Raw genomic sequence first — 16,778 nt, forward strand, 5'->3', positions numbered from 1 at the left:
CTGTCATTCAGAGACTACGATCATCCTTAGTGCACCCCTCGCAGGGAGTAAGCGCGAACATAAAGCGTTCCTCAAGACGAGTTATCGCTGTGAGATAATCTGTTTTTACCATTCATTAGCATTTACAAACACGAAAACCCTGCAGAGTAGACCACTGTGCTGGTCCCGGCCGTGGTAAAGGCGAGGCTGCAGAATCGAAGCAATAATATAATATCTTCTACTATAGTCTGGTGGTCGCGAGTTTTCGGTTGGAAACAACTTATCACCCGTATGCGCAGTTTTTTTTTGTTTAATGTTCCAATGAACATTTAAACAGACAGAAAGTTGTTGGAACTCTGAAAACTTGTCAAAGTGCTTTAACGAAAAGTGTAGGAAGATAAGTTGTAAAGGCAAAGTTTATTTATTGTGGAATGCGTACCCATATTATGCGATTTCAAACACAGGAAACGGGGTAACTTCCTCGCGAATTATCCGTCACGTTACCTAGGTCTCAACTAGGAATCGTGGGATAGCAATACGTCATCGCCATGAACCACCGAACGCCGACTCAGTGCCGCCGAAGGCCTACTGAAGGAGCCAGCTGGCGTCGCACGTGAATTTTTCGATTGAAGATTGTTATCTACTGAAGCAGAAATATACGCACGCCGAAAATCAGGGAAAAATAACGAAACACAAAGTCAATGTTAAAATCAAACAATAAGGTCATCTATGTATCAGTGATGTATAACAAGCGCCTCTACACAAACTAAAATGAAGGAGTCGGGGTAGCGTACGTAAAGCATCTACTACACCGAAAGCGCTTGCTCTTTTAGAACTCCTTTTTTAGCGATGGGAGTAAGGACAGATCAGCGTTCGCAGCAAACACTTATTCGAACGTGGTTCGAATGTGCAATTGCCTAGGCGAGTAATTTTCTTCTGCGCGGCAGCGAAGCCACCGCAAAAACTCTTGATTATTGCCATATCCCCCTTGGGTGAATGGAAAATGCGGGCGAAATAATCTGCTTTACAATATCGCACGTATGATTTCAGTGGCGTCTCCACAGTGCACATGTCGCTTCTCTGTTGTTGTTGTTTTGCACAAATAGGAAAATTAGCATGATCATTACATAGGCTGTTTTCAATCCATTCAATTTAGCTTTTTTTTTGTGGGGGAGGGGGGAGATAGGGGGGACTTGATTGAGTCCTCGCGCCTTATTTCGTAGGTTATTGTTTTCCAACGTGCGTTAATACAAAATACTTTTTTTTTCATTACTACATTTGACTGAACTTTAGTGACATGATTTCTGATTTCTTTTCCCATAAACTAAGATCTTGCTTTTGTGTATTGCTCTGTGCTTATTTGTAAATTTTTAATTTAGAGAAACATTTTCCCTTGCAAGCATTGTCCTCTTTAAACCAATTTCCAGGTTGCTGAGCAGTACTGCATATACCAAAACACTGTTTTTGTGCGACAGCACCAGGAGAGTGAAGTTAGTTTTTTTGTTGCTTGCAAGGGAATTGAAATTTGCCGAATGTGTTGCGAGCTTGTATTTGGCTTCGTTTTTTGAGGACATTTGTGTTCCTATAGTTTCGGCCGAGTTCAACAAAATATGAAAATCCTTCACTTGGTGTGCGTGCTTATAATACGAGAGCATTAGTTTGCTCATTGTGTGACCCTGCCGTCACCAGAAAGCCGTGGCACAAAAACGTCCCCCCCCCCCCCCCCCCGCAACTAACTTGATCTTCATCTAATTAAAAAAAATCCTGCGCTTGTGTAGTTCAAGTTCAGCGCCACGGCAGCTCCACTAATGTGAAGCCTGGGCAAGTGTGAAGCAGTGATGCGCCGGTGTTTCCCTTATGTTAACTCACCGTTCGTTTGAAGTACACAAGCGCAGGATTTGATCAAGATTGGAGCTACATTAAGTGGTGGGTTCCAATTATGCGCTTGTGTAGTTCAAATCTCACGCTAATGCAGCTCTACTAACGTGGAACCCGAGGAAGTGCGAAGCAGTGATGCGCCGGTGTTTCTCATATGTTATTTTTGTGCTATTCTTGCACAAGTGACGAGGAATCGAGCGTTTGTGATGTTGTGGCGCCCCCTCTTGCGCTGCGCTGGTACCATACCGTCGTTTCGGAAGCGATTTCCACAAGCTTCTGCTAATTCTCGCATATCCCTGACTCAAACCCGAATATGCAGTGTGGGTATGCGTCACCCGTCATTTCATTATCGTTAATTGTGCCAAAACTGACGAGCATGTTATGTTATTGATGTTCTGACCTATAAATAATGCAAGTTATGCATTCGTACCCTGCCATGCCCATTTTGGTATATACCAAGTGAACCAGACGCGAGTTTTCGGTAGATCTTGTTTTTCTGCGTAACCACGACGACGTGATATCACATTAGACGCCAACAGCTCGAGCCCCTAAAGTGCTTCGCACTTAAAAATTATGTTCCTTCCAGAAAGCTTCCTGACAAGCTGGTGCGCGTGGAGGACCCCATCGAACGTTATTACTAGTTCCTTGTAAAGACTCTGACGCTACCTACACCAGTGAATCGGGAAATTTTATTAATGGAAATAAGCAGCATCAGTACGACGTGGCAAAGGCAAACACGGCATCGAATGTGCTGGACGAGCATCATGAGAAGACAGATCACATCATCAGCTGGGACGCATCAGCTATCATCGCCAGGGAAAGATCCCTATCTATCCGCTGACTGCTTGAACCATTCTACATCCATTCAACACCACACGCGATTAAGCTGGACACTGGGCAATCTATCAGATACCTACCAACGATCATTGCGCCATCTTCCCAGTAAATAAGCAAGGACTGTGCATCTTCGTTGTTATTGTGAAGAAGGGGCCCATGGTGGCATAGAAATGTTAACCTTTGTTTATATTTATTTTCCCTGATTTTGGCGAGTGGTTATTTCCGTTTCAATGTGTATCCTACTCGCCAGACAGTATTCCGTCGAACTCTCGACTAAGATGGTTATCTGCGCAGTTGTAGGCTGTTCAAACCACGGTGACAGAAAGGGAGGAAGAAGCAGGCGAGTGCACCGTGAGCAGTCCCTAAGCGCAAGGCGACGCAGAGTGTGGCTGGGGTGGAATAAATGGGAGAATTATGACGCAGCGAGCCCTAACGTGCTAGTTTGTGGCACGCACCGCGCGACAGGTTAAGACCCTAAAAGTCGCTCCAAGCCAGACGACGGGCCGCGATTCGCGGGAACACGCGAGGTGGGCTTTATTTTGATGCAACGGCAAGCCACACTTTTAGGCATAATCTGGAAGGAGGCCATCGAAGCGTTTCGAGCACACGCATGTGGACTGTGCTCCAACCTTTCAACTGGACTTTCGAGTTTACTTAATTCGACCTTTACCGAGCAAAACATTTCCGTTTGTCACGAATGCCGGGAGAGCGGCATGAGAAGAAGTAAATGGCCGAGGCAGTGGGGCTTGTAGAGAATGTGGAGAGAGAGGCACGTACACACAAACATTCTGATCCCTTTATTCGACGATGAAACAGTTGCTGACGAGGTAGAACGTGCTCATGAAATTAAAATACAAGAAAAGAGTCAGCATAGCTGTTCGAGTAGAAACAGTTTACATTTTCCGGGAACCGTTTCGCCGACAGACATTTCACTCGTCCGCTTGTAAAAGAGTTGAGATTACAACCACATACCGGCTTTTACTTGTTCGAGGGTAACAAAGTTGACCGAGAACACAAGATAGTTGAAGTTGTCAACGTGAGTTATCTGCAGGAAGACGCTGACGTCGGCACTTGCGCCCACTGCGGTTATCAAGGTTTACGTATCGATCTATCAGCTCTGCATTTGGCCTCCCAGCGTGAACGAGTCGATCCGATCAACTGCGAGTAGGACTCATCATGAGAACACTGATTACTCCAAGTCGGTGGCATTCGGAACTAAAGGCGGGGAAGCTCTTGTCAAATCGCCGCTGCTACTTCACAGCTACCGTCACGGCCAGGGCCATGTCACGGCCGTCGCAGTGATTCATCAACATGGCCGCCTCACGAAAGAGCCAACAGATATGATGTCACGTGTATGCTATGTATACGAGGGACCGTGCAGTTAATGATTGATTCAAAGCCTGTTTTCGTGTTCATTGCAAGATTTCGCATGAAATCGCGCAACTGACCCTAAATTATCAACCGACGGCGTGTTCGACAACTCGCAAGAGCTGTACACCAGCATGGCAGCGTAACTTCAATGCTGGTATCAAAACCCTAAACTACGTAGAGCACTCAAACTGAGTATAATGGTTGTAAAAATAGCATGGATGCTATTTTTTGCTAGTATTGTATTACGTATCTAATGTGTTTGATTTGTTGCATTGTAAACGCAGTGCAAGCCTTCGTCAAACTTTAAGATCGTTTTTGCTTGCGTATACTTAGCATCAGCTTTGTAAATTGTCGTTTCTCTTGGTGTCAAAAATAAATTGACTTGACCTGACTTTGAAACTTCTTATCGAATATCGAATAACTTGCTGAAAGAGCAGCCTTAAGTCTCATCTGCTATGGAAAGAATGCACCTGCGCGCGATGCATCACAGAACCTAAGTGCCAGTGCAATTGGTAATTGTATAACATGAAGCGTGGAAATAAAAACAAATACTACTCGAGTATGAACATCTATTTGAATATAATATGTTGTTTGGTTGTGTGGCTCCTAGTGGCTTAGTAAATGTTATTTATTGGGCTTCAGTAAACAACCTGATTATAATCTTTATGCCAGAGTGTCTCGAGTACGTTGTTTTTATTTTAATATTTCTGTTGGCGGTCACTCAGAATGGCATCGTGGTTTATGGAACGACTTCATAGCTGACCATAGAAGCAGGTACATGTTATAATGGTCATAATTGCAACATATGAACTTAGATGTCCATGAAATCCCTGAACTTCTCAAAGAGTGGGTTCCGGCCCCTTTCTGTTTTCATGCAATTCGTGTAACAGCATCAGGTGGCGTGAACTATCATGTACGAATCAAAACAGAACCTGAAATCGCAAGTAGAGGTGCAAAAGACCGTGCCATTACGAGTATGCTCTACTTATCTGGGTTGTTTTAGCAAAAACTGCCTGTTTCGTAGTAGCACGCCTATCGTTTGTTCTCGCTTGTCTCTGTCAAATTTTGGGCTTATTCCAGGCCTCTAAACTACCAGTATAGTTACAACAAATCAAATAATCGAAAGAAAAACGATCATTTGTGCTGTAACGGATTCATGTAACGGTGGCGGACAACTCAAATTCATGTTGAACACATCTTGTTGAACCAATAGTTCCGACTAACTTGTTGAACTCAAATTCGGTCTTAAAAAGTTCGTAAAAGTTACTAAAATTTCCTAGGTAACATTTTCGTCAATAAGCCTGTCAGCGCATATGAGCACTGTTCAGTACCAGGCGATGGTCATTTCGTTCGAGACGTCCCTATATCATCCGATCCGTGGTAATCGCCATATCGAAATAGGAAAACGAAATACGTTCTCGGGTTTCACCCACCGAAACCGCGATCAGATTATGAGGCACAACGTAATGGGGGACTCTGGAATAATTTTGACCACCTGGAGGCCTCTAACGCGCACCCACTGCACGGTGCACGAATCTTCTTGCGATCCGCACCCATCACAGTGCGGCCGCCGCGGTCGAGATTCAACTGGCCACCTCGAGCTCAGCAGCTCAACACCACAGCCACTGGGATACCACGGCAGGTGTATTGAACTGTGTCCAACGTGAATTGCTGTTGAATGCAACGTGAATTGCTCTATGTACTGCTTGATTTCCAATTAAAGAATTATCTGGAGACAGCAATTCACCAAAGAACTGGCATAAGTGGTGTTGGTGTAGTTGACTCTAACCTCGAATTCTGAACGTCCATCTCTTGTACAGGAAGATGAATTCTACTTTCACGCGAAAATTGTCGCCAAAATAGCTCTTCCTTTTGTTTGAAATGTTTCATTCGTATTCCGATGGACGCAGGCTAGATTTTAAACTAAAATTATGAGCTAATACTGCATGCCTTCGCGTGGACTACATTTCTAAGAAAAGCGAGCACTGTCACCTTAGCAAGGAGAGAAAACGTAATAGTGGGCGTCTGATTATATCAGCGGACACTTTTCTTTAGTACCTCAAATCCGTGGTAATCAGCTTTCCCTGTCTCACTGTTGAAAGGTACAGTGAGATAACACGAGCACGTGAAGCTCTGTACGCTCGTATTTTGCTTCCTTAAACTTGCTTCGCATTTATGGGACATGCGCAGCATGCTTTGTCTTTTTGCAAGCACTACGAATATGCAACCATGGCAGAAAAAACGAAACTTCCAAGTTCTGTTTGCTTCTTTCTTGTGAAATATACAACTTTCGCTAGGTATTGAGACACTCTACATTACATATTTTGTCTGGCCATAAAATACATACCACAAGTTGTTATAACCTCTTCAAACATTATACCAAAACTACGTCCGTTGCATGCTTTATTTGAATCAGGAAAAAAATGGAAAAAAAGAACATATGTCAAGTCCGACGCTAAAAGGTGCAGCATTTCCATGAACAGTATTGCCACCAAAAGCCCATCCCGTAGATTAAAAAAATATGATTCGAGCTATGTGCGTGTCATTGCAATGTGCCTGTTTTGAGTTGACGCAACACAGGGTACCACGTGGACATGCCTATCTCGCCACAATTTTATAGGAAAGCCATTTCGGGGCACCTTACATATAATTATTAAACTCGGACCGTCAACGTCCTGAGACTGCGCATCGGACAGTGAGGGTGCCCTAGGAGAGGGTGCTGGATTAATTTTACCCACATTCAGTTATTCTCTAACCACGTCATGTACAAACGCGTCCTTGCGTTCCACTAATGTCGGAATGTGGGCGCCGCGGTCGGGAATCGAACGCACAACCTCGTGCTCACCAGCGCAACGTTACAGCCACTGAGACACCCCGCCGGCTCCATTTATACACTTCATAAATTGCTGATTTGGAATACAAAGAACTGTCCTATCAGGAAACAGTCAACCAGAATTTTATGAAAGGGTCCGATTGTTAGTGAGCTAACACATTAACTGCTGTCCTTGCGCTTATGCTTCCAATATGTCTGTACACATTGACGAACTTACACAATGCACCGGACAAGAGAAGACATGATAATCATCAGTCAATATGGCCTGGCACTTTCAGTGGTCATGCCCATCGAAGCGTTCATTACCGACCGAAGGCCCAAAAGCGCTGCATTGCATACTGAATGATACTCCGGTCTGTGAATTCCTCTCTGAGGCGACGAGGAGTCAAGTGGTCCTCCGGAGGGTCTGTCTTTAACGTACCTGGGGATTACCATGACACGCAAAGTGGCGTTAACTATAGTGACGTCCAGCACAAAAAGCGCTTAGAGGTAAAGCTAAACGCCAACACTGCCACAAAAGATCCGTTTCTCTAGGACACTTCGGAAAGAGCCATAACTACGAGCATTTATTCTGCGTACTCCGTTGCTATAGTTAGGTAACGAGTTAAGTATAGTTAAATAACCTTTATATTAAAACAAATTAAAATTAAAATGGACATTGAAGTAACACAGGGAACAACTCTACGTTATAAATAACTAATAAGAGCATATAGTGCGGCTGATAACGGTCAGGAGTTTAGCTTTTACAACACAGCAGAATGCAAACACTGGTGACGTCTTCATGAAGTCCCATTCTATGTAGCCTTGTTGGTTTTGCGCTGACAGCGTGCGAACACTATTACGGGCCCTCCTTTTAATGTGAACTTGGCACGTGTGGAAGCGTTCATCAGTCTTGCTGCCGCAAGTCCACTGTTTATTACATTTGTAACATATCTCGTTGGTGCCCGCCTAAATTGCAGCTCACAAAGTTGTGAAATTCCATTACAGACCCATTCCCAGGCTGAAATACATTTGAACTGCAATTAGGCATCTGCAAGTGAAACAAGTTTGCACTTTGGAAGTATGGGATTGTTTATCTTGCTGATTTGACCGCGACACGACGAGGAAGATAGACGACCCGAAGAAAGCAGAGGTTAAAGGCCTCTCGTGCTCCATTCAGCACAGCTACCCACCCCTCTCCTTTTTTTTTAAATGTATATTCGTTTTATCTACTTACAAGTCCATTATTTCATTGTTGGTTGACTCAGGAAAGAAAGCATGGGCAGTGCTTCTCTTTCTTTTTTTTTCCAACTATCTTTCTTTCTTCTCCCTTTTTTTTTTCTTTTCACTACCCTCATCATATCTGTGCATGCGAGGGGGTGGCGCGCGACGCAGCCAGCGGGAGAGGGCGCAAGTGAGGCTCTCCCCAACGCCGGGCCGCCCATCAAAAAGGGCCCCCGCCGGACGAGCCGCTACCCATTCGCGCTCATCCGCTGACGGTTCGTGGTAGACAAGGCCCCGCTCCTTCGGTCAGTTCGCAGCCATGCCCAGCCAGGCCCCCATTCTGTACAACTTGCCCGGCAGCCCACCCTGCGGCTTTGTTCGCTCGCTCGCCAAGCACCTGGGTGTCGAAATTACACTCAAGAACCTGGACTTTGCTAAGAAGGAGCACCTCAGCGAGGAATACCTGAAGGTTTGTGGGTGGAGTTCGTTCTCTTCAGAGAGACTTCAAGTAACGAGCGCAGGTCGTTGCATGTTCCGAAGTGGTAATCGCGTCCGTTAAGTTTTTCGTGCATGTTCTGATCTCGAAGTGATATGTCAGTGAGTTAAGTTGCATTTGTATGTTCCGAACTGGAAGCGACGTGTGTGTCAGTTAAGCTATTTAAAAAACAAGATATACTGTGACTTATCATAAGGCCTTGTAAGCATGTTTTTGCTAGACTGGCGATAGCTCACCGTAGTAAAAAAACAAACAAAAAATAACGAACATTTTGCACTAAAGGCTGGCTTTGCGTTCCGCTGTTTTACAAGGTTTGCTTATTCTCGCATTGCCTTTTTGGCTGTTAGATATGTATCTTGCTTTCGGGCCGTTGCACTCGGCGCGTGTTTCCTGACTAGCTGCGCTATTCAAGTACGGCCGCCTATCTTGTTTTACGGTATATTGCAAATTAACGCACCACGGCCTGTTGCTAAAGGCTGACCTGTTCGGCACAAAAGTATGAAAGCACCACTTTCGTGATACAGCACCAGTACGTTAAATTTCATGTCTAACGTTCTCGCGAGCTATTTGTACTAGCGATTACCATTCCTTGAAGCGTCGGGGGTCTTCACGGGATGTCCCTGTCCCGGTCATTTAAAGCCGTACTCCCGATTTTACTGTGGCCGTACCTGGGGGAACTGGGGCACGTCTCTTGCGAAACCACTGTTGTCCTGCACGCATAAGCACCTTGTTCTCATTAATCACACGTTCAGTTAAACCCTGCGTGGTCCTTCAACTACTCGTTCGATCGTTACTTCACTATAAGTTCTCTCGTATGCAGGGACATGGTTCTCGTGTTTCTCATTGCATTAACAGACGACGCTGTTGCGTTTTACCGCTCCATACTTCAACCTGTTTGGGGATTCTCACTGTCTCTGGCCACACGCTATTCGTTGTGCGTTTATCTGCCTTCCGTAAAATTTTCAGTCAGATCTGCGCAGGTCCTTAAACAGGGGCAGATGATTCGGCGGGTGATTTTTTGACATAACTACCTGATGTCATCTTATTTTTTAAAAAGTCCATCATACGGTTTGGCGGAATCCGTCTGGTCGAGATGAGGCATGTGAAGACGCATGTCGTTATATATATAATGTGCATATATGCATCATCTGTTCACACGGTCATGTTAGCAATAGGCTTTATTCTCGTGAAAATTTAGGGCAATTCTACATATATTAAAAGGGCCATCGTGGTTGCCTGCAGCTAATTTCTGGGTACGGGTTTCATACGCCTCTCGGTAATGCCGCCCATATTTTCCGTTCTTGTTCTTCCATGACACCTTCCTTCCGATTGGCTTCCGCGCTATCAGTTACGTTTACTGTGCCGACCTTCCGTCTTTGTACATATTCTAGGCAGCATGCAAATTGCAGCTGTTTTGTCGTATGCCCCATACCCTACGCAGTGCACTAAACTGCATGTCCTTCTTCAACTTTACCTTTTTGCCTTTCGCATCTTATGTCTATCAATTCTTCCTTTGTCGAAATGCTACTACCCCGCACAGCTGTGGCGAACGCTAATATTCTTTACAGCTATTGCCCCTCGTGCTACAGTAAGCTCGGTCGAGCCTTTTAAAATCCTTACACGCACATTAGGTGCTTCGCGGTAAACCTTATTGCGAATTTGCAGTTGGTTGCATTTTGACCAGTTGTGTTTGTTCATCTTTCGAACAACGCGCTCCTAAGCACCTTCCATATTTTTAGCGCTATTACAAAGATGACTATGTAGAATATTTTGTCGCCGTATTTCTTTGTCGAAGCATTTGTCGCCTCGAATGACTCCCTTAGGCGCGTCTGTCGCAACACTAGGCTCATTCACATGCTGTGTTGGTGGCGGGCCTGCATAGCCTCCGCAGCGAGAAAATTCCCGTAGTGCCCTTTTCCAGATACTTCCGCACAATCGTTCTGACGACGGCAGATTGCCTTTGGAACTCGTGGTGAACATATCATCGTAACCGTGGCACTTTCCGTACGTCTTTAATTTTATATTTTTTAGCATTCGCTTCCACATCCGTATTTCCAGGTTGCTGTAGCTCTTTTCCCTCGCTACACCATTCACCTGCTAACAACCTTCCTTTCTTGCTGTTGCCGTTCATCGCAATGCTCCTTTCATTATTTTTAGCATGCCCTCATTGCGTCCTTTTTACTTAAACTTTCCGATGGCAACGCTGCTCACCTTTAAGTCTTCTAGCTTCCCTAGTGCAGCGTTCCTCTCCTAGCAGTACCTCAATTGCGAGATTGTTCTGTCGCTATTACGTACTGGCTTTGGGAGCTCATCCCGAGTGCTTTCACAATTTCGCAACCTTCTTTGCAGATCAACCCATTCCACAAGGTACCCTCCCTCGTCGACGACGACTTCATCGTTTACGAAAGGCAAGTATGCGCTCTGCTCTTCTCTTGCGTCGCGTATGCAATCATGTACCGCGCTTGCAGCAGCCCAAGTTTTCTTCCCAACGTGCGTTCAGCTCCGTTCACGAACACGTTAAAACAATCCACTTCACAAGCTACACTAACACGTTTATTCCGTCACCTCGTCCTGCATACAGAAAGTTGTCAATCGATGTACTATTCCCAGCAGAAGATTGTCTCAGCTGCCGACACGCGGCCCTGCCGCGCTCGAAAAGCAACCGTTTTTTATTCTACCACCACCCCTCTATTCTCGGTGCTTCAACCAGCAGCTTCGCCGAGGCCTGCTTGCAAGCATCTGTCGACACCCGCTGAGATCCCACTCGGTCCTTCACCCTACGCACTCGCTACGACCTTGGCACTGTAGCACAATGTCCGGCCCCCCCCATGACAAAGTAGTCGACCCTACAATGTATCTTTGCCAGAGCCGTCTCAAACCAAAGAACCAAACCAGATGGGTGTTTCTTCTGCGTTTTCGGGCCGTCTGTGACGATGGGTGCCTGCCTTTTCTCCTTTGTTTCTAAGCCCGCTCCGGGCCTCTTTTTGTTCGCGCACGGAATGGCAAGTCCCATTGGCCACAAAAATACGTGGACTGGACTAGTTGGGCCTTTTAGCACTCTGTTTGTGGGAGGATCGAGTGTAGCGCGGGCGGCATATGATCTTGACACCTCCCACACTGAGAGTTTTCGTCGTTAATTCCTCGCTGTTATTAGCCCATTTACTTTTTTTTTCCCCACTTTTGCCTACGTTTGCTTGGCACACACCGCTACCGAATTTTCACGCCTAATTTGTTTTTACTTCTACCGCAGCAATGCTATTGCCTACTACCTGCTGCGCAAGCATGCTCCCGAGTCCGACCTCTACCCCGACTGCTACAAGGAGCGCGCACGTATCGACATCGTTCTCGCCGCAGTGGCCAGCACTATCCAGCCGTTTCAGCTGCTCTTCTTCGTGAGTGCATTCTCAAATTGTTTATACGCCCCTAATCAATCCACATAAACCGCTTCATACTCGGTACCCTGGCGCTTGCCCCGATCAAGTGCAACACTCGTGACGTTTCGAAGCCCAAGCTGGAGCTTAGAGGTGGCTCTTGAACGGTTATTCTCCTTGGGCTGGCTTTTTAAAGCATATAGCTCAGGCAGATAAGTAAGTATAGCAGTTAATCCCTGTTGCACTCACGTGCAATGTGAGACGTGCCTCCTCTCTGCTTCTTGTTTCGTAGCTGCTGAGTACACGTGTGACACATACACATGCCCCTCTCCAAGTGCGTTTCTTCAGACCGGCGCAATTACATACAACCCTCGCGCTCCTGTTCTTAGCGCCGTTTCTTTAGACAACTTGCTCCCGCTTACCCCCAATCGTACATTACTACGGCAGCTCATGACTTCCTTGTTTGTGACTATAGCTAGCCACCACCCCAGCCACTATCCAACCGTACTTCACAATTAGCCGTGGTTCACTGTGCTTCCTGAACTTCTCAGGCATTTTATAATCGCCTTTCCAGCGTCCACGCTTCTGGGACAACACAAAGCCATCGGATGAAGAGGTGGCCTCCTTCGAAACCACCGTCGTCCAGGGTCTCCAACATCTCGTGAGCGATGGCAAGTACGCCACCGGCGACAAGCTCACTCTCGCTGACCTTTGCCTCGTCTCAAACCTGTCCATATGCCTTGAGGTAAGTTCCTGCTTCCGTTCACATTATCATTCCAATGTGCGGCACTTATCGATGGGCGGTCGCTTCTTCAGTTGCCACAAATGTTATTCAGCGCGCGTTGTTTTCCTATTCTGTTTTCGACGCGCTATTCTAATTGCAACTAACCGTCACTTGAGCTGTTTTTCGCACAAACAGCTACAGCCCTCACTTACTCATAGCCCTTGTGCTGGCTGCGCTCTCATTAGGGTAGCAGAAAACACTGCAATTTCCTTTCCACTGAAACGCTACAAACTCTGCTTTTCAGAACGGCTCCGTGGATACTTCTAAGTTCCCCAAGCTGACTGCCTACTACGAACGCATGAAGACTGAGCTACCTTACTTCGAAGAAATTTACAGGCCGGCCATCACCTACCTACAGCAGCGCTGGAGCGAGCTGAAGTAAAGTTAAAAACTGAAATCCTAGCTCTGTGACCACTTGCGCGTGTCTTCGACACAATAAACTATACCGTCTTTCTTTCACAGCTCCTGACTGTGCACGTCTGATAGTCCACTCCTAGAGTAGCAAGCACACATTCACTGCCATTACACGCTTGCCCCGTATTCAATATATCTTTCGTACATTGCTATAGGATAAGTGGATAGGGGAATTGCTCGTCGTCCGTTACACTTCCTGATTGAGGCCCTGCTTTTAGCGGCTCCAGGATTGCTGCTGTTGCATATACTCGGGGAAGAAAAATGCACGCTCCTGTGGCATAGTTATGACCAGCTGCCAAGTGATCGCGTGCTTCAATGCACCCGTGAATGGGAAGAATGTTTCGCATTATACGAAACGAAGTGTAAATGGGCAGTCGTTGTCACTGAGCGAGGCGCTGTGGCGAGGCATGGGTCCCGAGCAAGGCCGGAAGTGCTCCTATAAGTGACCCTGGCCGCATGTTAGGCTGTGCCACATGCTAGTATATAGACGAAGTAGTTCGTTTTCGTACTTTCGGTTGCCTTAGGTGGCTTACTGACGATCGCTTACGCACACGAACACATAGTTTTTAGTGCAAACGCTTATGTTCACAAATAAGTCCTTCTGACAACAGTATAGGTACTCTGCTCCCTGAAGACCAGCCGTTCACACTACTTGCTGTACATACTCTGTCGCCTAGTTAGTGTCAATTAGAAAATGTTGAACCTGGTAAAGGAAGCGGAATGAAACACGTACCCACTCAGTTACTAAGGTCGCTACTGGGACGCCGAGCGACATTGCGTTGAACAAGGAAAGAAAACGCATGTGTGCCTTATTTTTTTGACCACGCATGTTCGAGTTCGGCGATGAAACAAACATTCGAGTAATACACTAAGAGGAGTAACAAAAAGAAAAAAAAGAACTGCAAGACATACATATTTTTATTTAAAAAATTGTACTCGCGCGGCCTCATTTCACGAGTTCAAAACATCAGAACTACAGATTTGCATGCGTTAAACTGAACGTGATAGTTACTTGACCAAATCACGTGCAAAAAAAGTCCTTACAAAGCACAAGACATGTAAGCAAAGAATCCACTGCGAAATTCCATGCAGTATATAGACCGCAGGTGTATACCCCTGAATGGAGAAAAATTGACAGGTCACACCTTCCGGAATAATCCAGTGGTGATTGCGTTGGTTATTCAGAGCTGCACGGTACTCAAAATGTATTGCGGTAAACTTGCGAGAAAAGCAACCACGAGTATCAACGGAGCACGTAGTAAGTGACCGTGCAGACAGCAGCACACGACGTCTCGAACCGGAAGCGGCTGCAGATGACGCAGTAAACCATTCTTTTGGATATTGAGACTTTTGCAATCCACCTATTTCTTGGCCAATGACGTCAGTATGTCCAGCTGATGTTCTCCTATTTATTAGCTCGTTTTGTGCTACCTGCTTGTTCGGACTGCAACTTCTGCCAAAAAGTAGCTGGTCCTTATAGGAGCCCGACGGCGCATGTTTCTATATACCAGACGTGACAGGAACTACCAAACTCAGTGGTGACTGGACCTTCGTTTACACGATCCTCACAAGAGCCGATCAGTGAAGTCGAGCTGGCCCTGCTCGACCTGGCCACGTTTACATGCATCTCCCTGAGCGAATTGGCCTTTTGAGCGCACTTTTTTTCTTTTCGTTTTCTGAGCATCTAGGTACACGTCGAGAAGACATGTACGTACACCTTTACTTCGGCTATGCCCTCCACCGAATAGCCATGAGCATTTCGTATGCTGAATCGACTGCGGTATAACTATTGGTAGTGGTTGACAGTACAGTTTAAAAATGTGCGCATGTTCTCATGGTTATCTCGTGTAAAATATGGGCGATTTCCAAGGCACACCAGAAAATGTCGGCCGTTCCTTCGGTACGCTCAGTCTAAAACGTGGGCCAATCCTGGAGATAATGCAGTAAACAAATTTAAGGCAGTCCGACACTCCTCTTACTACCCTCACGCCAGAAGTGACGCTATTAAGTGCCCTGTGCAGTGACTGCGTCCCATTTGCATAGCTCGTTGAGACATTGAGAGAGGACAGACTAGGACAAATGAAACTATTTACAAAATGTACAATACGCTAAAAATAATAAATGAACCAAATGAAAGCGATTGCAGTGTCTATGTTGTTAGTCTGCGGCTCGTCTGTCTCACTTGTGTCCTCGTGTCCTGTCCCACCACGCAGTTTGTTATAAAAGAAGAAATCACAAAGGGATTGCTCATCCTGGCCCCTCATTCCTAATGGAAAAGCACTGGTTGGACGGAAAGCCCACCTGCTCTTTATAAAAGCCGTTTTGCAGCTGTCTCGTAAGCCTGCAGTGCGTTTTCTCTCCTTTTTTTAGTTCAATGCTATTCAAGTCATATAATAATAAAAAAAAGAACGAGTTCAAGTCCTAGATCTGCAAACTACATTAGCCGTTCGCTGCTTTTGAGGTCACGTGCTACATATAAAAATGAAAACCGCCGTTGCGGATACGTGGCGAGATGCCTGAAACAGGAAACAAGTTAACTGCCTGATAGGAAATAAACTTCATCGGGGTCTGGCGTTGATTTATTTAGAACGGCGTGAACTAAATGTCTGACTGTTCTTCAAATGAGGCAAAGACCTACCCACCGTGGTTGCTTAGTGGCTTTGGCATTACGCTGTTAAGCACGAGGTCGAGGGTTCAAATCCCACTCGCGGCGGCTGCCCTTCGATGGAGGCGAAATGGAAAAACAAGGTATTGCGTGCACAATAAAGAACTTCAGGTGGTCAAAATAATCCGGACTCTTCCACTACGGCCTGTCTAATAATCGGATCGGGGTTTTGGAACCTAAAATTCGACAATTTATTTTAATGCAGAGACTGCGCCCACACTTAACTAACCGTAACGACTGATACCACTGTGCTGTCAGGATATTTGATTTTCAGGCGTACCTGCGACGTTGTTTCATGTCCTCGTATTTCACTGCGCGTGGCGCCTCACCACGCCCATGTACATGCAGAGGCACAGCTAGCTAGGCGGACTACAGAAGAACCAAAAAAGAAAAAGGTGTAAATGGTAAAGCAGTACTGACGAGTCACGACCAACTTTTTTAGTTTTTAAAATTTTTATTTGTTATTATTTTTTGCTTAGGTTTTGGAATCTCGAAAGCTCGGGAAAATACTATAGCAGCCTTTCGACAGCCAGTTTCGAGTGCATGCGAAGCCGAATTTCTTCGGCTATGCTAGCACCACAATATATACTCGGAGAGTGGCCTACGAAAGAACTTGCATAACCATTTTAGTAATGCGTCATATTAAATAAATCTGCACCATTTCCGCATGGCGTTCACAACTCGCCAGTACCGTACTCGGCGGCAAAGTGCATAGTTTGCATCGGCCAATCAAGACTGAAGACTGACAACGATAGTATCACTCGGTGTCATGAATGATGACATAGATGACTAAATCGGAACCCGTAAATGAGAGAGCATTTTTTTATCACTGCTTTCTGACTGTCCCAACGTGGGAGCGGCCCGCTGCGCGCTGAGTCGCGTATCTCCGGACTTAATGTTTTGCATCCATCCATACAGCATGTCTGACACCGCCCATATCTTTTACT

The 16,778-nt window shown here is 45.8% G+C and overlaps 1 protein-coding gene across 1 annotated transcript; it reads left to right on the forward strand.

The window, feature by feature from the left end:
• Positions 1–8,334: 8,334 nt before the first annotated feature.
• Positions 8,335–13,206, forward strand: LOC119445769 (glutathione S-transferase 1). The gene is made up of 5 exons (XM_037710047.2): positions 8,335–8,570; positions 10,947–11,005; positions 11,848–11,989; positions 12,543–12,713; positions 12,997–13,206. The coding sequence occupies exons 1-5, from the start codon at positions 8,421–8,423 to the stop codon at positions 13,132–13,134; spliced, it is 660 nt and encodes a 219-aa protein (XP_037565975.1). The 5' UTR covers positions 8,335–8,420; the 3' UTR covers positions 13,135–13,206.
• The last annotated feature ends 3,572 nt before the right edge of the window (positions 13,207–16,778 follow it).

The sequence above is a fragment of the Dermacentor silvarum genome, chromosome 3, assembly GCF_013339745.2.
Source record: "Dermacentor silvarum isolate Dsil-2018 chromosome 3, BIME_Dsil_1.4, whole genome shotgun sequence".
In the NCBI taxonomy this organism is placed as follows: domain Eukaryota; kingdom Metazoa; phylum Arthropoda; class Arachnida; order Ixodida; family Ixodidae; genus Dermacentor; species Dermacentor silvarum.

Bases quoted from the DNA above. Each gene is read 5' to 3' on its own strand.
- LOC119445769 (XM_037710047.2), top strand. From the start codon at position 8,421: ATGCCCAGCCAGGCCCCCATTCTGTACAACTTGCCCGGCAGCCCACCC. The intron at 8,571-10,946 runs GTTTGTGGGTGG...CCTTCTTTGCAG, and splicing joins TCAGCGAGGAATACCTGAAG to ATCAACCCATTCCACAAGGT. The intron at 11,006-11,847 runs GCAAGTATGCGC...CTTCTACCGCAG, and splicing joins GACTTCATCGTTTACGAAAG to CAATGCTATTGCCTACTACC.